Consider the following 19,373-nt stretch of genomic DNA (forward strand, 5'->3'; position numbering starts at 1 on the left):
ATACTGTTTGGGTACTTGAGGTTGCTAATCTGCTCCCTTGTTCATATTCACTGCACATGGGCTGTGCATTCTGAATTCACCGTCTGTATGCATGGGTCTAAAAACAGTATGCATTGTGATCATATAGGAGGACTGTTCATTTTTGCATTACTTTCCTCAGTTCTGTCATTTTTTCAGCAGTTATTTTAGGGAGAATTTAGAATGTGCCAGACACTGCTGGTTGCTAGAAACACTATAGTAAATAAACTAGACAGCATTGGGTGTTTGCCCTTGTGGGCACATATAGGAGTTTCTGAGAAACTCTTAATCTACTTTTTAACTTAACATTTGAATGCAAAGAGATATAGAAGAGTATTGCCCCAGAGTTCAGTGTTGCATATTAGCAGCACATTTGTCTTCTGGAAATGAGGGGACAATCCAATGAGTTAAGCTATCTACAATAAATAATTAAGAGAAAAGGGGGAGAGGCTGGAACATTCAGATTTAGTCTAGCTGTTTAAAGCTGTCCCTACTGTGGCCTTAGCAGTATTTTCCAGTATACGCTCCACTTAAGGTAGACTGATACATTCATTCCTACTTTTCTTAGTGCCTTTGCCCATTGCCCTGTACAGATTTATGATTTTGATTTTCAGGTCAGCACAATACAGTATTACAAATGCTGAGAAAAAGAGAGAGGGAAAGAGGGAGAGAGGGAAGAGGAGGGGGGGAGAGGGGGCACTACATTTTAATCTTCTTTCTTGAGGTCTTAAACAGGACTTAAAATTTCTGACTGTGTTCTTCTCTCCCAACTTACCCCAATATACTATGCAGAAGAGACTCGAGGTGTTTAATATGTGCTCCTTAACTTTTGTATACCCTAAAATTCTATTTCTCATTTTGGTTACTGGTCAGCTCCCCCGCCCCCCCCCCACAGACTTTACATCTCTCCTGAAGCTTAGGACCAGCAGAATCAGCATTCCCTGGGACCCAGGCTCTACTTCAGACCTAGGGAATCTGAAAGTTTCGAGGGTGTGGTTAGGGTTTTAACAAGCCACCCAGGGGATTCTGTTGCACACTGAACTTTCAGACTTTAACAGAGATTTCTGCATTACATAAGATGATTTGTAGAGTAAAAAAATTGTTTATGTGTATATTGCCATTTCAGCCTCTGATTTTTCTTAGGATTTTTTTGGAGGGGGAGCAGTTTTAGGTTTACAGAAAAACTAAGCAGAAAGTAGAGACTTACAATATACTCATCCCCCTCCCCTCAGTTTCCAATATTATTGACATCTTTCAGTTAGTGTAGTATACTTGTTACAATTGGGCTAATATTAATACATTATTATTAAGTAAAGTCAATAGGTTACATTAGTGTTCCCAGATGGTGGTGTACATTTTATGTATTTGGAAAATCTATAGTGATATTTATCTATTATAGCATCATTCAGGGTAGTTTCATTGCCCTAAAAATCCTCTGGGCTCCAACCATTTATCCACCCTCCTTCTAGAGCCCTGACAAACACTGATCTTTTTACTGTCTACATAGTCTTTTCCCAAATATCATATGGGTAGAATCATACAGTATATAGCCTTTGCAGAATGATTTATTTAACTTCATTTAAGATTCCTCCATATATTTTTCTGGTTTGATAGCTGAATAATATTCCATTGTCTGGATACACCATAGTTTATCTGTTTACTACTGAAGGACATCTTGGTTTCTTCCAATTTTTGACAATTATGAGTAAAATTGCTATAAGCATATGTGTGCAGATTCTTGTGTGGATGTAAATTTTTAAATAATGTGGGTAAATACAAGGGAGTGCAGTAACTGGGTTGTATAGTAAGAGTATATATAGTTTTACAAGAAACTGTCAAACTGTCTTCCCAAGGTCTGTACTATTTTGTATTCCTACCAGCAACAAAATTTTGTTGCTCCACAGCCTCGTCACCATTTGGTGTCAGTGTTCAATCATATGGTATTTGTCTTTCAACACCTGGATTATTTCACTAGCATAATACTCTCCAGTTCCATCCATGCTATTCCAAAGGGTAGGAGCTCCTTTCTCTCTGTGGCATAGTGTTCCATTGTGTAAAGGTACCACAATTTTTTGATCCATTCATTTACTGATGGGTATTTAGGTTGCTTCCAGCACTTGGCTATTGTGAATTGTGCTGCTATGAACATTGGGGTGCATAGGTTCTTTTGGATTGGTGTTTCAGGGTTCCTAGGATATAATCCCAGCAGTGGAATTTCTGGGTCAAAAGGCAGATCCTTTTTTTTTTTTTTTAGGAAATTTCATACTGTTTTCCACAGTGGCTACACCAGTCTGCATTCCCACCAACAGTGCACTAGGGTTCCCTTTTCTCCACATCCTCTCCAACACTCATTGTTTGTTGCTTTGTGATGTCCATTCTGAGTGCTGTGAAGTGGTATCTCATTGTGGTTTTAATTTGCATCTCTCTGATGGCTAGTGATGTTTAGCATCTTTTCATATATTTCTGGGCCCTCCGTATGTACTCCTTGGAAAAGTGTCTGTTCAAGTCCTTTGCCCATTTTTAATTGGGTTGTTTGTCTTCCTGGAGTGGAGTCATGTGAGTTCTTTATATATTTTGGAGGTCAAACCCTTGTCCAAGGTATCATTGGCAAATATGTTTCCCATATAGTTGGTTCTTGTTTCATTTTAATGCTGTTTTCTTTATCCATGAAAAGCTTTTTAATTTGATGAAGTCCCATTTGTTTATTCTTTCTTTTATGTTCCTTGCTCTAGGGGACATATTGGTGAAAATATTGCTGTGTGGAATGTCTGAGATTTTCCTACTGATGTTTCCCTCTCAGACTTTTTTTGGTGTCATGATTATATTTAAGTCTTTTATCCACCTTGAATTTATTTTGGTGTATGGTGTAAGTTGGTGCTCGAGTTTCATTTTTTTTTTTTACATGTAGCTGCCCAGAGTTCCCAAAACCATTTGTTGAAGATGCTGTTTTTACTACACTTTATGCTTCTGCCCCCTTTGTTGAATATTAATTGAACGTAGAGACTTAGGTTTATTTGTGGGCTCTCTGTTCTGTTCCATTGGTCTGTGTGCCTGTTATTGTGCCAGTACCAGGCTGTTTTGATTACAGTGGCCTTGTAATACAGTTTGATATCAGGTATTGTGATCCCTCTTACTTTGCTCTTCTTTCTCCAAATTGTTGCAGTTATTCAGGGTCATTTTATGGTTCCATATAAATTTCTGAAATGTTTGTTCTATATTTGTGAAATATGTCATTGGTACTTTAATAGGGATTGCATTGATGTATAAATTGCTTTGGGTAGTATGGACATTTTGATGATGTTAATTCTTCAATCCATGAGCATGGTACATGCTTCCATTTGTGTCTTCCTTTATTTCTTTCTTTAGTGTTGTGTAGTTTTCTGAGTACAGGTTTTTTACATCCTTGGTTAGGTTTATTCTGAGGTTTATACTGATCCTTTATTTTTCTTGTTGCTATATCAAATGAGATTTTTTCCATATTTCTCTTTCTGATATTTCATTGTTGATGTACAAAAATGCCTTTGATTTCTGAATATTGACTTTGTATCCTGCTGTTTTGCCAAATTCACTTACTAGGTCGAATAGTTTTTTGGTGGAGTCTATAGGATTTTCTATGTACACTATCATGTCTTCTGCAAACAATGACAGTTTTGCTTTCTCCTTTCCAGTTTGGATGCCTTTAATTTCTTTTTCTTGTCTGATTGTTGTGGCTAGAACTTCCAATACTGTGTTGAATAGGAGTGGTGAAAGTGGGTGTCCTTGTCTTGTTCCTGATCTTAGTGGGAAAGATTTTAGTTTTTGCCCACTGAGTATGATGTTAGCTGTATGTCTGTCATATATGGTCTTTGTTATGTTGAGGAATGCTTCCTCTGCTCCCAGTTTGCTAAGTGTTTTTTTATTATAAATGGGTGCTGTACCTTATCAAGTACTTTTTCTGCATCTATTGCTATGATCATATGATTTTTGCCTTTCATTTTGTTTAGGTGATCTATTACGTTTATTGATTTGCTAATATTGTACCATCCTTGCACCCCTGGGATGAATCCCACTTAATCATTGTATATGATGTTTTTAATGTGTTGATGGATGGGTTTGCCAATATTTTGTTGAGGATTTTAGCATCTGTGTTCATCAGTGATTTTGGCCTGAAGTTTCATTCTTTGTCATGTCTTTATCTGGTTTTGGGATTAGGATAATGCTGGCTTCATAAAGAGTTTGGAATAGACTCAGAATTCTTGATTGGTGGTTCTTTTCAATCCTTGATATGTTACATTCTCCTTTCTTCCTTGGTTCATAATTTCTGAAGAGAAAGCTGATGTCTCTTTTTTTGCATATCAAGAGTCTTTATTTTTCAAGTACAGTTGTCTCCATTTTTGCCCCAGCATGGCCTCCTGCCCCACCCATTGGTGCCTCCCACCCTCAAAGTTACCCCTTTTGGTTTTGTCCGTGTGTCCTTTATATGTGTTCCTTGATGTCCCTTCCCCTATTTTTCCCCATTACCTCCTCCCCCCCCCATTACTGTCAGTTTTTTCTTTATTTCAATGTTTCTGGTTATATTTTGCTTGTTTTTTTTTTTTTTGTTGATTAGGTTCCACTTATAGACGAAATCATATGGTATTTGTCTTTCACTACCTGGCTGATATGTCTTATCCTTATCTTATCTTATCTTATCTTATCCTTGCTTTCCCATAGGTAGGCCATTAGTTTTTTTCTGGCTGCTTTGAAGTTTTTTTCCTTTGTCTTTGATTCTGTGCAATTTGGATATGAGTATTAATTGTAGATTAATTGTAGATTTTAAAAATATTTATCCTTGTTAGTGGTTTCTGGGCTTTCTGGACCAGTAGCTTGGTATCTATTATTAATTTTAGGGCATTCTTAGTCATTATTACTTCAAATACAGCCATGTGCCAACATAATGGTATTTCCATTAATGACAGACTGGATATATGATGGTGGTCTCATAAGATTATAATAGAGGTGAATATTCCATAAGAAATTGGAGGATGTGTAATTCAGAAGGAGTTTCTTCTCAGATGGAAGCAATATCTATGGGGTTTCGCAATAGATTCCCTCACTCACAGCACTTACTTTTGAGTACACAGGTTATATTCCAGTCAGCCAGCCACTAACCCGTTTCTCCACAGAGAAGCTTGTCCCCCTGGTGCCACTTGTTCAGAGGGCACAATGGCCCTCCCAGATCCAGGTTGATGGTCTTCAGAGGACATTGCTATAAATTATTGGTTAAGGACCTAAGATCCTGTACAAGTACAGAGAAACACAAGAGCTGTTATAACAAATATTAAGGGCCATCACCACTTAAGTAAAAGCTTTCTGGGGTAATGTCAAGCTAGCCTGTTCCTGTAGTTTGGAAATATTTTCAAGTTGTAACTAAAACACAGATAAATTTTATTTCTTTTATCATTAAATGCCAGAAAGAGCTCCTTTTGCCAGATAGTGTCAGTGGAACCAAAATCAAATTTCCACAGTCAAAATATTAAGTCCTCAGTTCTATATCCTTCATGTTAAACACCTCTATTTTTTTATGAATGCCACAGTTTCTTAGTCCAAACACTCACTGCTTCAACCTGCAATAGCCAAAACCACGTTACCCTGACAATCCCCTATGTTCCTTTATTTCTCATCTTGATTTATCATTGCTACTGATCCTCAGGCTACTTTTGATTCCCTCCTGACAGTTATTGTTGTGGTGATCTTACCCAGCCAGTTTTGCCTCAATATTTCCAATCACTGCAGCTCACATCCCTGTTCATGGAGCAGCACTGATAGCTTCAATGTCCTATTTCTCATCCTGTAGGAAGGAAGCAGGGGGAGGGCTTGCTGCATTCATGGTAAGTGCCCTGTATAGGTGTACCTTTTTAAAAATGTTTTATTTATACCATATTTTTACTGCACCTTCTTTAGTTTAGATATATTTAGATACACAAATACTACTGTGTTACAACTGCCTACAGCATTCAGTACAGTAACATGCTGTACAAGTTTGTAACCTAGGAGCAAGAGGCTATACCATATAGTCTAGGTGTATGGCAGGCTATGCCATCTAGGTTTGTGTAAGTGCACACTATGATGTTTGCCAAACAACAAAAGTGCCCAACAGCATATTTCTCAGAATGTATCCCTGTCATTGTGATGCATGACTATGTTTTTTCTCTTTGTTTTTTTCTTCTCCTGGTGTTCCCATTATGTATTTGTTATATCTTTTGTAATTGTCTCATAGTTGTTGATAATCTGTTCATTTTTCATTGTCTGTATTTTGGAAGTTGCTATTGACATTCCTTCAAGTTTGCTGATTCTTTTTCTCTGCTCTATCCAGTGTGTTGATGCATCATCAAAGGCGTTATTTATTTTACAGATCTCTTGCGTTTCATTTTAATTTTTCTTAGAGTTTATTTTTTTTTAATTCTTGTTCAAGTACAGTTTCTTTGTTTCCTGTGTATATTAGCCATCTGTTCTTACATGTTGAACACCTTTTCCATTAGAGCACTTAGCATATTAATCATTTTAAATTGCTGTTGTAATAACTTCAACATTTCCTCCATAATTGTCTCTGGTTCTGATACTTGCTCTGTCTGTTCATGCTGCATTTCTTTTTTTTTTAGTATGCCTTGTAGATTTTTTGTTGGAAGCTGGACATGATATATAGGTTAAAAAATTAATTGAGGTAAATAGGCCTATAATGTGAGGTTTTATATTTATCTGGATAGGGGTTAGGATGTATTTACTGTATGCTATAGTTATATGTTAGAGGCTAAAATTTCCTCTAGTGTCTTTGTTTTTGTCTTTTCTGTGTATTTGGTTTCCCTAGAAATGACTTGTTAAATAAGGTTTAAGACATGCGGTTCTTGCAGTTGTATTCCCCTATTGTTATTCAGAAGCCTTACTGATGTAGTAATAAGGTGTGTGTTGTGGGTCCAGAGATGGGGGCAGCTGTTCTATGGTCCTGTGATTAGGTTAGAATCTTTTAGTGCATCTGTACTAAAAGCTGTGAACTTCACAAGTACTTACCAGTTTTGTTTTGTTTTCCCTTATGTGGAACAGGAAGACAAGAGAGAGCTAGAGTTGAGTTTTTTCCTGCCCACTGCTGAAAGCCCAAGGAGGGTTTTCTCTGGTCTTCACTGTGAGTGGGGCTCCTAGAGGTAAAACTTACAGAATTGTAGGGTCCCCCCTAAGACAGGGCTCCCTCTAGTTCTTAACTCTCAAACTTGTCCACACTGAGCCTCCAGCTATTCTTCAATTATCTCTTACCCTGGTACTGGTTCCCGTGGAGGTTTCCACTTATGTGAGCTGTGATTCTTTGTATCAGCCTGTCTTTCTCTCCAATTTTGGGGGACAGCAGTTTGTCCTGGGACCTCAATTCTCTGATGAATCTAAGAACAGTTGTTGATACTCAGTTTGTTGAGCTTTCTTCTCATTTTGAGGATGAGAGTGCTTACCTCCAAGGTCCTTACCTGCTCACTCAGAAACCAGAAACCCTCCTTTTGTTTTTACTTGGATATTTGTATCCAGCTTTTCTATTACCTTCATCAGTGATGACACAGATATGTTCTTTTCTGATCCTTCATTTTATTGCATGTATTCACTGACACAAAAATTATTTTAGTACATATGAATTAATCCCTTTTATATCTTTTTATAGTCAGAAAAAATTTTGTTTATTTTTTACATCTGGGATAAATATACTATTCCATGTTCTTTTTAAAGTCAACTTTTAAAAACCCATTTGGGATTTATTGTAGTATGGTATATGCAATTACATGTGGTATATGTAATTGTTGTAATCCTATTGATACAGTTTTCCATTTTGATATCTAGCAGATATCTGTTTACTCATCCATTTAGTAAAAAGTGATTCTTTTCTTGTATTTGTGTTGCTTTTAGTTTATCAACTACTAGCTCTTATAACTGTATGCATTTCTGGAATCTCTATTCTTAATTTCCATAATGTTTTGATGATTATTTCTTTATAGGAGATTAAAATCCATCAGGATAAGTTTGCCATATTTACATTTAAGAAAATACACACACTAGTATTCTTGCCTACTTATTCTTCTAGATGAATTGCATTATCAGTCTTTCAGGTTTTATAAAGGATGCCATGAGGACTTCAGATTAATATATAGATGTAATATAATTCAAATTAGAATCTGTTTCATTATTGCTATATTTAGACTTTCCATCCTTCCCCCCTCCTGTTTAGCTTTTACAAATTTTAAAGTAATATTATGTTTTGAGTTGTCTCTATTATAAATAAATTGTTGTATTTTCTAGTTCCATGGTAGTGCATCAGAATGCAGTTGTCTTTGTCTATTTACCTAATAATTTCTGAATTAATGTATTACCTTTAGTTATTTTTAGTTAATATTCTTAGAGTTGTATGCATATGCATTCATGCAATCCAAACAACAGAATATCATATTTCCTTCTTTCCTTTATACAGTAAGTCCTTACTTAATGTCCTTGATAGACTCTGTGACTTTAAGCAATACAATGAATAAGAAAATTAACTTTACCACAGTCTAATTGCGGTAAACACGAGTAAATTTCCTATGACATCTCATCAATGTTATAACAAAATGATATTGAACAAAATAATGTTATTTGAGGACCTGCTGTACATTCTTTACTTTTTTCCTCTTAAAGGTTTTTTTGTACCATGTTAAATATAATTGCCAACAGGAGACATCATTTCCTTCCTATATTAAAGGGAATGGTATTTTGATTCTTGGTTTTAATTTAAATATTCTATATAATGTCAAGAAAGAAATCCTCTGCCTAATATAATTTAAAATTCAGCATAAATATAAATTTTTAAAATTCATTCTTGACATCTGCTGAGATAAGTATGGCTTTTAAAATTTTATCTGTCAATCTGATAAATTATGTTGATCTTTCCTTTGTGATACTAGTCTTTTGTTCTTGGAAAAACCCTCTATATCAGGTAACTCTTTCAATGTGATGCTATATTCAGTTTGTTAAAGTTTGTTTAGGAGTTTTGATTGTATATTTCTTTTTTTAATTGGATTTTTTAGGGTGACATTGGTTAAAAAAACATTCAGGTTTCATGTATACAACTCAGCAAAACATCATCTGCACACTGCATTGTGCACCCGTCATCCAAAGTAAAATCTCTCTTTCCATTCCCTTTTATCCCCGCTTTGCTGACCTCCACCTACCTCCACCCTCGTTCCCTTTGGCTAACACCACACTGTTGTCTGTGTCTATGTGAGACATATATTTGTAAGTGAGATCATATGTATTTATCTTTCGCTGACTGGCTTATTTCACTTAGCATAATAATCTTCAGGTCTCTCTATCCTGCCACAAAAGTTAAGACTTCATTCTTTTTATGGCTGAGTAGTATTCCATTGCGTAAATGTATCATAGCTGTTTTATGCACTCATCTACTGATAGGCGCTTGGGCTGTTTCTAGATCTTGGCTATTGTAAACAATGCTGCAATGAACATAGGGGTGCATATATTCTTTTGAATTAGTGTTTTGGGCTTCTCCAGATGTATTCCCAGAAGTGGAATTGCCGGGTCAAAAGGCAGTTCCATTTTTAGTTTTTTGAGGCTATCTCTACACTGTTTTCTGCAGTGGCTGCACCAGTCTGCATTACCACCAACAGTGCATAAGGGCTCCCCTTTCTCCACATCCTTGCCAGCAATTGGTGTTTGTTGATTTATTGGTAATAGCCATTCTGACAATCAGGAAGTGCTAATTCATTGTGGTTATAATTTGCACCTCTCTGATGATTAGTGACATTGAACATCTTTTCATATGTCTGTTGGCCATCTCTGCACCCTCTTTGGAGAAGTGCCTTTTCATATCCTTTGCCCATTTTAGAAATCAGATTATTTGTTTTGTTGGTGTTGAATTCTGTAAGTTCTTTATGTATTTTGGATATTAACCCCTTATTAGATGTATAATTGGCTAATGTTCTCCCATTCAGTGGATTGTCTTTTCATTTTGTTGATGGTTTCCTTTGGTGTGTAAAAACTTTTTAGTTTGATACAGTCCCATTTGTATATTTTTTCCTTTGTTTCCCTTACCTGAGGGGATATATTGCCAAAATATTCCTATGAGAAATGTCTGAGATTTTACTGTTTTCTTCTAGAATTTTTATGGTTTTACAACTTGTAAATCTTTAATTCATTTTGAGCTTATTCTTGCGTATGGTGAAAGTTGGTGGTCTGAGTTTATTCTTGTGTATGGTGGAAGTCGGTGGTCTGTTTTCATTTTTTTTCTCTGTCCAGTTTTCCCAACACCATTTATTGAAGAGATCATCTTTACCCCATTGTGCATACTTGCCTCTTTTGTCAAATATTAATTGACCAGAAAGGTATTGGTTTATTTCTGGACTTTCTGTTCTGTTCCATTGATCTGTATGAATGCCAGCACCATGCTGTTTTGATTACTCTGGCCTTGTAGTATAGTTTGATATCAGATAGTGTGATACCTCCAACTTTCCCAAGATTGCTGAGACTACTCAGGCTCTTTTGTGGTTCCATATAAATTTTTGGAATATTTTTCTAGATCCATGAGATACGCAATTGGTATTTTAATAGGAATTACATTGAATTTATTGATTGCTTTTGATAGTATATATGGACCTTTTAATGATGTTAATTTTTTCTATCCATGAACATGGTATATGCTTCCACTTATTTGCATCTTCCTCAATTTGTTTCTTCAGTATCCCATAATTTTACAAGTACAGATCTTTTACCTCCTTGGTTAAATTTGTTCTTAGGTAAGTTATTTTTTATTGTTGTTGCAATAGTAAATGGGATTGTTTTCTTAATTTCCCTTTCTAATAGTTCATTATTGTATAAAATTCTACTGATTTCTGAATATTAATTTTGTATCCTACTCCTTTACCAAATTAATTTATTCTAGTAGTTTTTGGTGTAGTCTTTAGGATTTTTTTATATACAGTATCATGTCTTCTGCAAATAATGACAGTTTTACTTCTTCCTTTCCAATTTGGATGTCTTTTATTTCTTATTCTTGTCTGATTGCTGTGGCTAGGACTTCCAGTACTATATTGAATAAGAGCCATAAAAGCGGACATCCTGTGTTGTTCCTGCTCTTTAGGGAAAGACTTTTAGTTTTTACCCCTTGGTTATAATACTGGCTGTAGTCTTGTCATATATGACCCTTATTATGTTGAGTTATGATCCTTCCATTCCCACTTTGCTGAACAAAACAGTCTCCCATTGGGGGTGGTGCTAGCTGAGTCTCCAGATGAGGGGGAAGACTGGTCCACATTCCAAGGCCTCACAGTTCAATGTCTGTATGAGTGTCTGCCTATAGTTTCTTCAGAGAAAGAGCACACCTAAAATTAATGTTGGGTGTAGCCAACAATCCTTTCTGCTAGACTCAAGCTGGGCAGGATAGTGTTTCCAGTATTTGGACGACTGGGTTAGTGTATTCCACAGGCTAGTGCTGCTCAATAATTTTTAAGACTAAAGGGATCCTGAGACCAGGAAGTTTAAGAACTGCTGCTCTGTTAATGCTTGCTTTGAGTCCTGTGTTTTCTCATAACCCCTACATATCTGTGAAGATGACTCACAGATGAACACCACAATTCTGATAGGTAGAGAAGGTACCTTGGGTTAAGGATTCATCCACACTTCCTAAGTAAGCATCTTCTATGGCATCTCAGAGGTTATGCTCCATAATTAACATTTCATTTCTGCTTTTCCATATAAAGTAACTAAATCCAGAATTGTAGTATAAACTAGATTATTTACTGAGCTATCTCTTTGCATGAGTCACTTAGGAACACAGATATAGCACCATCTCCTCAACTAGCTCAATGTATAGTGGGTAGGGAAAAGGTGATTTTATGTGTGTACCACTTCTTATCACGTTCAATGTTATACTTAGGATAGTGTTCATGTTTTGTTTTTTATTTCTTTTTTTTTTTGCCCAGTGATCCACCTGTTTCCTGTCTACATTTTTCCACCTGGCCCTACATTATCTCCACTGGAACTCTGTCTGCCTGAGATAGCGACTAAAATGGGCATTTTACAACTCTGTACCCTGCAGGCCTCACAATGCCATCTTTTGACATACTTTTATTTTTAAAAAATTGTACCTTGACATTTTCTTTGTGAAATCTTTGTGCTAGATGCTGAAGAGGATGCAGAGATGAGCTAGTCCAGACCTCTGCCTTGAGCAATTTGCATTAGAGGCAGTGGCTTCTCCTTCTCAGTAAAAGTTACTGTGGCCGTATCTGTCCCCCAGCTATGCTCATTAATTTTCTGACCTCACTTTCCGGAGCTCTAATCTTGGCTGTCTCTGCTCCAACTGCATTGGTCTCCTTGCTCATCTGAAAACATTCAGGAAAACTCCTGCCTCAGGGCCTTTGCACTGTAGGTCCCTCCACCTGGAACACCCATCTTGTATATATTTGCATGGCTGTCTCACCTCCCTCAGGTCTTTCTTTTTCCAGTGTCCCTCCAGAATCCATGACCTTGAGGGCTTTAAAAAATTGTATTTTTCCCTGGCTGGTGTGGCTCAGTGGTTGAGTGCTGACCTGTGAATCAAAGAGTCACCAGTTTGATTCCCAGTCAGGGCACATGCCTGGGTTGTGGGTTAGGTCCCCAGTGGGGGGCACGAGAGAGGCAACCACACATTGATGCTTCTTGCCCTCTCTTTCTCCCTCCCTTCCCCTCTCTAAAAAATAAATAAAATATTTTTTTTACAGTTGCTTGGGATGAATAGGGGATGGAGGGTGAGGCACAGAGGTCATGACCAGTTTTGGTCAAAAACCACTGAACACTTAGCGCTCTGTGGGCAGGTGTGCTTGTAAATCACCCATAATGAAATGGGCAAGCACAATGAAAGAGTCTTCAAAAAAAATTCACTGGAGCCAAATGCGGCCTCTCACAACAGCACCAGTTAGTGATACAGATGGGTTTGTCAAATGTTCACTTAGCAGGAGAAGCCTATACTACAGGCGGCCCACACTCCAGAAAATAATTTCACTTTTTTTGCCTCCACCTTGTAGGTGTCTGGACCAAGGGATGTTGAGAGAAAAGCCTGTTTGAATTGGTCCTAGATGAACTGAATGGAATTTCAGCAGTCTGAAAAAAGGATAGGGGGTTGGATGAAATTCCAGATAGAGCATCTGTCCTAATCAAAGTCATGGAGGCATAAAAGTACATGCCTATTGGAGTATAACGCATTTGTAGTGGAAGATACGTCTATTTGGGTAGATGGGGTCTATATTTGATAGGGTCCTGAATGCCATGAGAAGAAATTTAAACTTGACCCTATAAGCATTGGGGAAGCAACTTATGATTTTAAGCAAGAAAGTGACAGAAGACACTGAAAGTGCCTTTAAGCTGAAAATTTAAGCTGTGTAACACAAATATCCACCAAAATATTTTTCCCTGATTGTTTTCTTCCCTAGGCCTCCATTATATGATAAGCCCTATTTGTAATCCACCAGATGGGATAATAAATCAAAATTCCCTTACTTTGTTCTTGGCCTGCCATAAAATCTGGCTGACCTCAGGCTTCTGGTCATCTACAGGTTTGATATTTTCCAGATGTGCCATTCCCTAGAACATCATGTCATAGCAAAAGCCCCAAAGTGTTATGGAAGGACCACTGAGCTTAGAGTTCAAATAGATGAGGGTTCAAATCTCAGCTTTAAAGAACTTTAAATGATTTCCTCATTTTTCTGCTGCTTTAACATTTTGTCTTGAACTTACTTAATATCTGAAAAATAAAATCAAAGACTGTACCAGAATGGATTATCCACAGACAAATTATTACTTTGAGTTTTACTGATTGTATTTATTTCATTTGTTGAAATGAAATAAATAGCATCTGTTTAAAGTGCTCCAATTTATAAGCATCTGTTTTACTTTATTTACTTCCTTCTTCTAATTTTCTTTTGTTGACCCTTTATTTCTATGTACTTATTAAAGAAGCACTTTATAACCTAGTGAACCAGATAGCTGTTCCAGGAAATGTTTGGAATGAGGCAACTCAATTTAGCTGAATTGTTCTCTGTTAGTGGGTTACAGGAAGGAGTTTGAAACGTCTCTATGGGGAAACTGGTAAGTTTTCCAGCTTCCCCTTTGCTGAATCTTCATCTTGAACCGTTATTATCTGGTTTTGAAGAATTTCCTGAACAATACTTATACCCATCTGAAAATATGACTACAGGACATATCCCACAGCCAAATACAAATTATTTTTGGACTCCCCATACATTTTCTTTGTATTACTTGTTTGGCTAATGTAGAGTTGCTAGAACTGTGTATTTTAAATCATTTCCCAAATGAGACAGGTAAACAGTGGAGAGAAAGGGAAATAATTCTGCATCATTTTACAAATTGTCTTGCTTTCTTTCAGTGCCAGTCACTATATGGAATTCATGGGCATTTAATAAATTTAAACAAAAAGAAAACCTCTTGAGGTGTACTACCCTGTTAGACCCAGTTATTCTCATCAACTAAAATGGCGTTTATTTTCAGCTAAGATTTATAGGAATCTGGAATACCTATTCTTGACATTAAGTGCTTTTTATAGGTTTATTGAATGTAGTAAATCCCAGAATTAGAAAAACTTAACTGCAAATATTGACTCTAATGCCACCTGCATTTTAAAAGGAAAGTTGATGTGGAGGGTGAGGGCAGGGAACATGCTTTGTTTGGATTTTATTTTTTGTGCTTAAGTTAATGTTATTTGTTCCCCCCACACCCCCATTTTTATGCTATTATGTTTGAAGTAGCAACAGAAATGTCAAGTGGAGTTCTTGGGAATTCAGGACTAGAGCCCAAGACAGAGATGAAAGCTAGAGATAGTAGGTTTCTTTAAAGGGTAAAGTTAAGTACAGTAGTTTGCCTTTATCCAATTTCACTTTCTACATTTCTACCCATTGTCAACGATGGTTCAGAAATATTAAATGGAAAATTAGAGAAATAAATAGTACATCAATTTTAAATTGCATACCATTCTGAGTACCATGATAAAATATTATATTGTCCTGCTCCATCCCACCCTGAGTGTGAATCATCCTTTTGTCTAATGTATCCATGCTGTATCTGCTACCTACCTGTTAGTCACTTAATAGCCATTTCAGTTGCCAGATACACATTTGGGGGGAGAGAGAGAGAGAGAGAACATTCACATAACTTTTATTACAGGATATTGTTATAATTGGTCAACTTTATTATCAGTTATTGTTAATTTCTTACTGTGCTTAATTTATAAGTTAAACTTTACTATAAGTATGTATGTGCAAGAAAAAACATACATGTAGGGTTTGGTACTATCAGTGGTTTCAGGAATATGCTGGAGGGTATTGGAGCATATTCCCTGTGGTTAAGGAGTGGGGCTTCTATAAATCAGAGTAACACAGGGAAAGACTGCTATCTTAGTCAAATCCAGAGCAAAATAGAGGGGCTTTTTTAAAAATGAGAGTAAACACATTTCTTTCTGGATGACAAGGAGGAGAGACAGAGATTCAGGATTTTTTATGTGTTGTTTGTAATAGGAAAAACTACTAAGGATCCTGTGGTAGGTCAGGATTCCTAGAAGTGCAGCCGAGACAGAGAATTTGTTTAAGTGCATTGTTGTTGGAGGACTTGGAGAAGGGGAGTAAAGGAAGCAGGATAAAGCAGGGGGAAGAGTCCAGCAAGGATGAAGGATTAGAAGCAGTGAAAGAGCTCCACTAAGACCACAAGGCACAGATTCTTAGTGTCCTAGTACTCATTTGATCCACATAGCATTATTAGGGTTTTTGTAGCCTAGGGAATGGTTTTATGGTCAGTAATTTTGTACATTATTAATACCTTTACCTGACCATATGTTACCACATTAGCATGGTAATGTTCCTGAGGAACTTATTAAACAGTAAGTTTACATCTGCACATCTGCACAGAGTTCAAGTTATTTGTGGATTTGAAGGAAGGATATTGGGAAAGCACTTCTTTTATTTATACTCATCCTTATCCATAAGTAAATGACAAGTTTTCCTTGGAATATCTGTTCTTAGTTTCAACCATCACCTTGATGTTGATAACCCCCAAATCTTTGGTCTCCCAATCTTCATCTCATCTGGCTTTTCTAGCATCATTTTTGTTTTTTTTTCTAAGATTTTATTTACTTTTTAGAGGAGAAGAGAGGGAAAAAGAGAGGGAGAGAAACATCAATGGGTGGTTGCGTCTCATACACCCCCTACTAGGGACCTGACCTACAACCCAAGCATGTGCCCTGACTTGGAATTAAACCAGCAGCCCTTTGGTTCCCAGGTCTGTGCTCAATCCCCTGAGCTACACCAGCCAGGGCTCTAGCATCATTTTTTGTACCTGTCTCATTATCCCACAATGATTTGTACGTGGTATGTGGTTCATAGATGTCACTCACACTTCAGTCAGGCTGGTCTCTTTATTACAAGTGAGGTATTGTGAAATTGAACACATGATTTAGAGTTTAAGTTTTTCAAAACACCAACTGGGCAAGTTACTTAGCCTCTTTGAGCTTCAGTTTCCTTACCTTTGCTAGGAGTGATAATGCCATTGCATAAGATCTTTGGAAAAATTATGTGAAAGGGTTCACTTTAAGCACATAGCCTGAAAATTGGTAAGTACCTGGTAAATGTTTGTTGTTTATTCTTTATGGTATATGTTTAAACTATTTAATTTATCTGCTGTGATTCCAATTTTTCATGCCTATTGCTTAATTTGTTCTATTTAGTTTTTACCAAATTAAACACACATGATTCTGATAATATACAGTAATATACTTCCTTTTTAAGGAAGTGTTGGAATACCTCAAAAGGAATATTATTTGCGTAATGCAATAGAACTTTGCTATGATTCTCAATCAACATTTCATTTTAAAAAATTGAAGGGGGCAATTGTAGATCACTTAAAGTTGGGTATAATGCTGTTTTTGATTCAATATACTAAGATTTTTTGAGTAAAACTTCTATCTAAAGATTCACACTTGGGATGTAAAAATGTTTTATCTTTAATATTAATTTCTTGAGCAGAGAACAACATTGAATGGCACAGTATGCCTCTTTCACCCAATATTTCTATGTACCTATATTGTATGAGGGGCTCTGGCAGACTCAGAAGCATAGATAATGTTTCTTCAATTGATTACCTGTGAACTACTACAAGTTTTGTACACATGTCCTCTTGCTTGGTTGGTTAGTTTGCATGATTCTCAAAAAAACTGCTATCAGCTACATGGTAAAGGTGGAGGTACATTGCATCTGGAGGGTAACTGGATATACTAAGTAGTTTATATTTCTATGTCATCAAAATAAGAGTATGAAAAAATACATAAGGATAAATGGCAACCCAAAAGGTAAAAACTGCCCACATGTCAATCAGCTGATGAGTGGATAAACAAAATGTGGTATAGTCATACAATGGGTATTATTCTGCCCAAAAAAGGAATGAGGTACTGATACATGCTATAACATGAATAAGCCTTGAAAATATAATGAGAAGTGTAAGAAGCCATACACAAAAGGCCACATATTATGTGATTACATTTGTATGACATATCCAGAATCAGCCAATCATAGAGACAGAAAGAGAATAGAGTTTATACAGGGCTGGGGAGAGGGTAGGGAATTATATTTATTGGGTACAAAGTTTTGGTTTGGGATGATGAAAAATTTCTGGAAATGTCTAGTGATGATGATTGCACAACATGTAAATGTACTTAAGACTGCTGAATTGTCTAGTTTAAAAATGGGTCAAATGGTAAATTTTATGTGTATTTGCCACAATTTTTAAAATAATAAATAGTAAGGGGCTTGGAAGTCATTATAATAAGCCTCCTGTTTTTGTTTCTGCACAGGAGCCATGGATAATAGAGGCTTTCAGCAGGGGAGTTTCAATAGCTTCCAGAGCAGCTCCAGTGATGAAGACTTGATGGACATACCAGAGTCAGCTATGGATTTCTCCTTGAGAGATGATGTTCCTCCATTAGATGGAGAAATAGAAGGTATCACTATTGCTGGTGACACTTTATCTTTTTAAAGATTCTTTTTAATGTACATATAGTAAAATTTATTTTCTGGTGCATAGTCAGTTTTAACCCATGCATAGATTGTATCCACAACCACTACCAGGACACAGAACAGTTTAACACTCCCTTTGCAGTCAGACCTTCCTACCTCCAATCCACTGATCTATTCTCTGCCCCTATAGTTTTTCATTGTCAAGAATGTCATGTAAAAATGGAGTCTCATAGCATGTCACCTTTTGAGACTGACTTTATTTACTCAGCTTAACTTCTTGGAAATTTATCCAATTTGTTCATTCGTTTTTCTGGATGAGTAGTATTGCATGGAATGGGGTCACTGAGGCATGTGGTAAATTGTATGTTGAACTTTATAAGAAACTGTCAAACCATTTTCCAGAGTGGCTGTACCATTTTGCACCCAAACTAGCTATGTATATAATAACATATGTAGTGTTATCTCATAATGTTTTTAATTTAATTTCCCTAATGGCTTATGATATTGGCCATCATTTTATATGCTTATTTGCCAACCTTATATCCCCTTTGATTAAATGTCTGTTCAAATCCCATCTGTATTTTTTTTAAGATTTTATTTATTTATCTTTAGAGGGGAAGGAAAGGAGAGAGGGAGAGAAACATCAGTGTATGGTTGCCTCTCGCATGCCCCCTGATGGGAACTGCATCCCCTGTGGGGAATTGGCCCACAACCCAGGCATGTGCCCTGACTGGGAATTGAACCACGATCCTCTGGTTCGCAGGCCCGTGCTCAATCCACTGAGCTACGCCAGCCAGGGCCTGTCTGTATTTTTATAGTAAGGTTTTTTATTAGTATCTGGAATACATTCATAAAATGAGAATTTCCCTCATCTATTGTTTGACTATCCAGTAACATCATTCTTTTCCATGGCTACATACAATTTCATAGTATAGCTGTACCATAGTTAATTTAACCAAGCTTGTATGGTTGCACATTTAAGTTGTTTCCAATCTTTTGCTATTACAAACAGTGCCACAATGAACAACCTTGTGTTTGTGTGTGTGTGCATGTACAAAAATATCTTTTATATATATGAAAGTGTTTCTGTACCATGAGTGTGTAAGACTGTTTATTTCCTCAAAGCCTTACTGATGCTGAATATCATAATTCTTTTTTAATCTTTATATTATAATAGGTAAAATAAATAAATTCCCATTATTGAGTTACATTTTGCCTTTTTAAATTTATGAGGTTGAGCATATTTTCATGTTTACTAATATTTCCTATTCATATGATACTATTAATATTTTGTCTAATGTAGGTTAGATAGATCTTTTTCCACTTCTG

The 19,373-nt window shown here is 36.4% G+C and overlaps 1 protein-coding gene across 2 annotated transcripts in view; it reads left to right on the forward strand.

The window, feature by feature from the left end:
- Positions 1-19,373, forward strand: part of CLCN5 (Cl-/H+ antiporter 5) — a 185,753-nt gene that overhangs the window by 108,878 nt on the left and 57,502 nt on the right. For both annotated transcript variants that reach the window (XM_037057708.1, XM_037057709.1), the window contains one exon: positions 17,882-18,028. In XM_037057708.1, the coding sequence (XP_036913603.1) occupies positions 17,882-18,028 (147 nt within the window). The remainder of the gene's footprint in view (positions 1-17,881; positions 18,029-19,373) is intronic.

This window comes from Sturnira hondurensis, unplaced genomic scaffold (genome assembly GCF_014824575.4).
Source record: "Sturnira hondurensis isolate 20B ecotype Veracruz unplaced genomic scaffold, ASM1482457v3 Scaffold0009723, whole genome shotgun sequence".
NCBI classification, from domain to species: Eukaryota; Metazoa; Chordata; class Mammalia; order Chiroptera; family Phyllostomidae; genus Sturnira; species Sturnira hondurensis.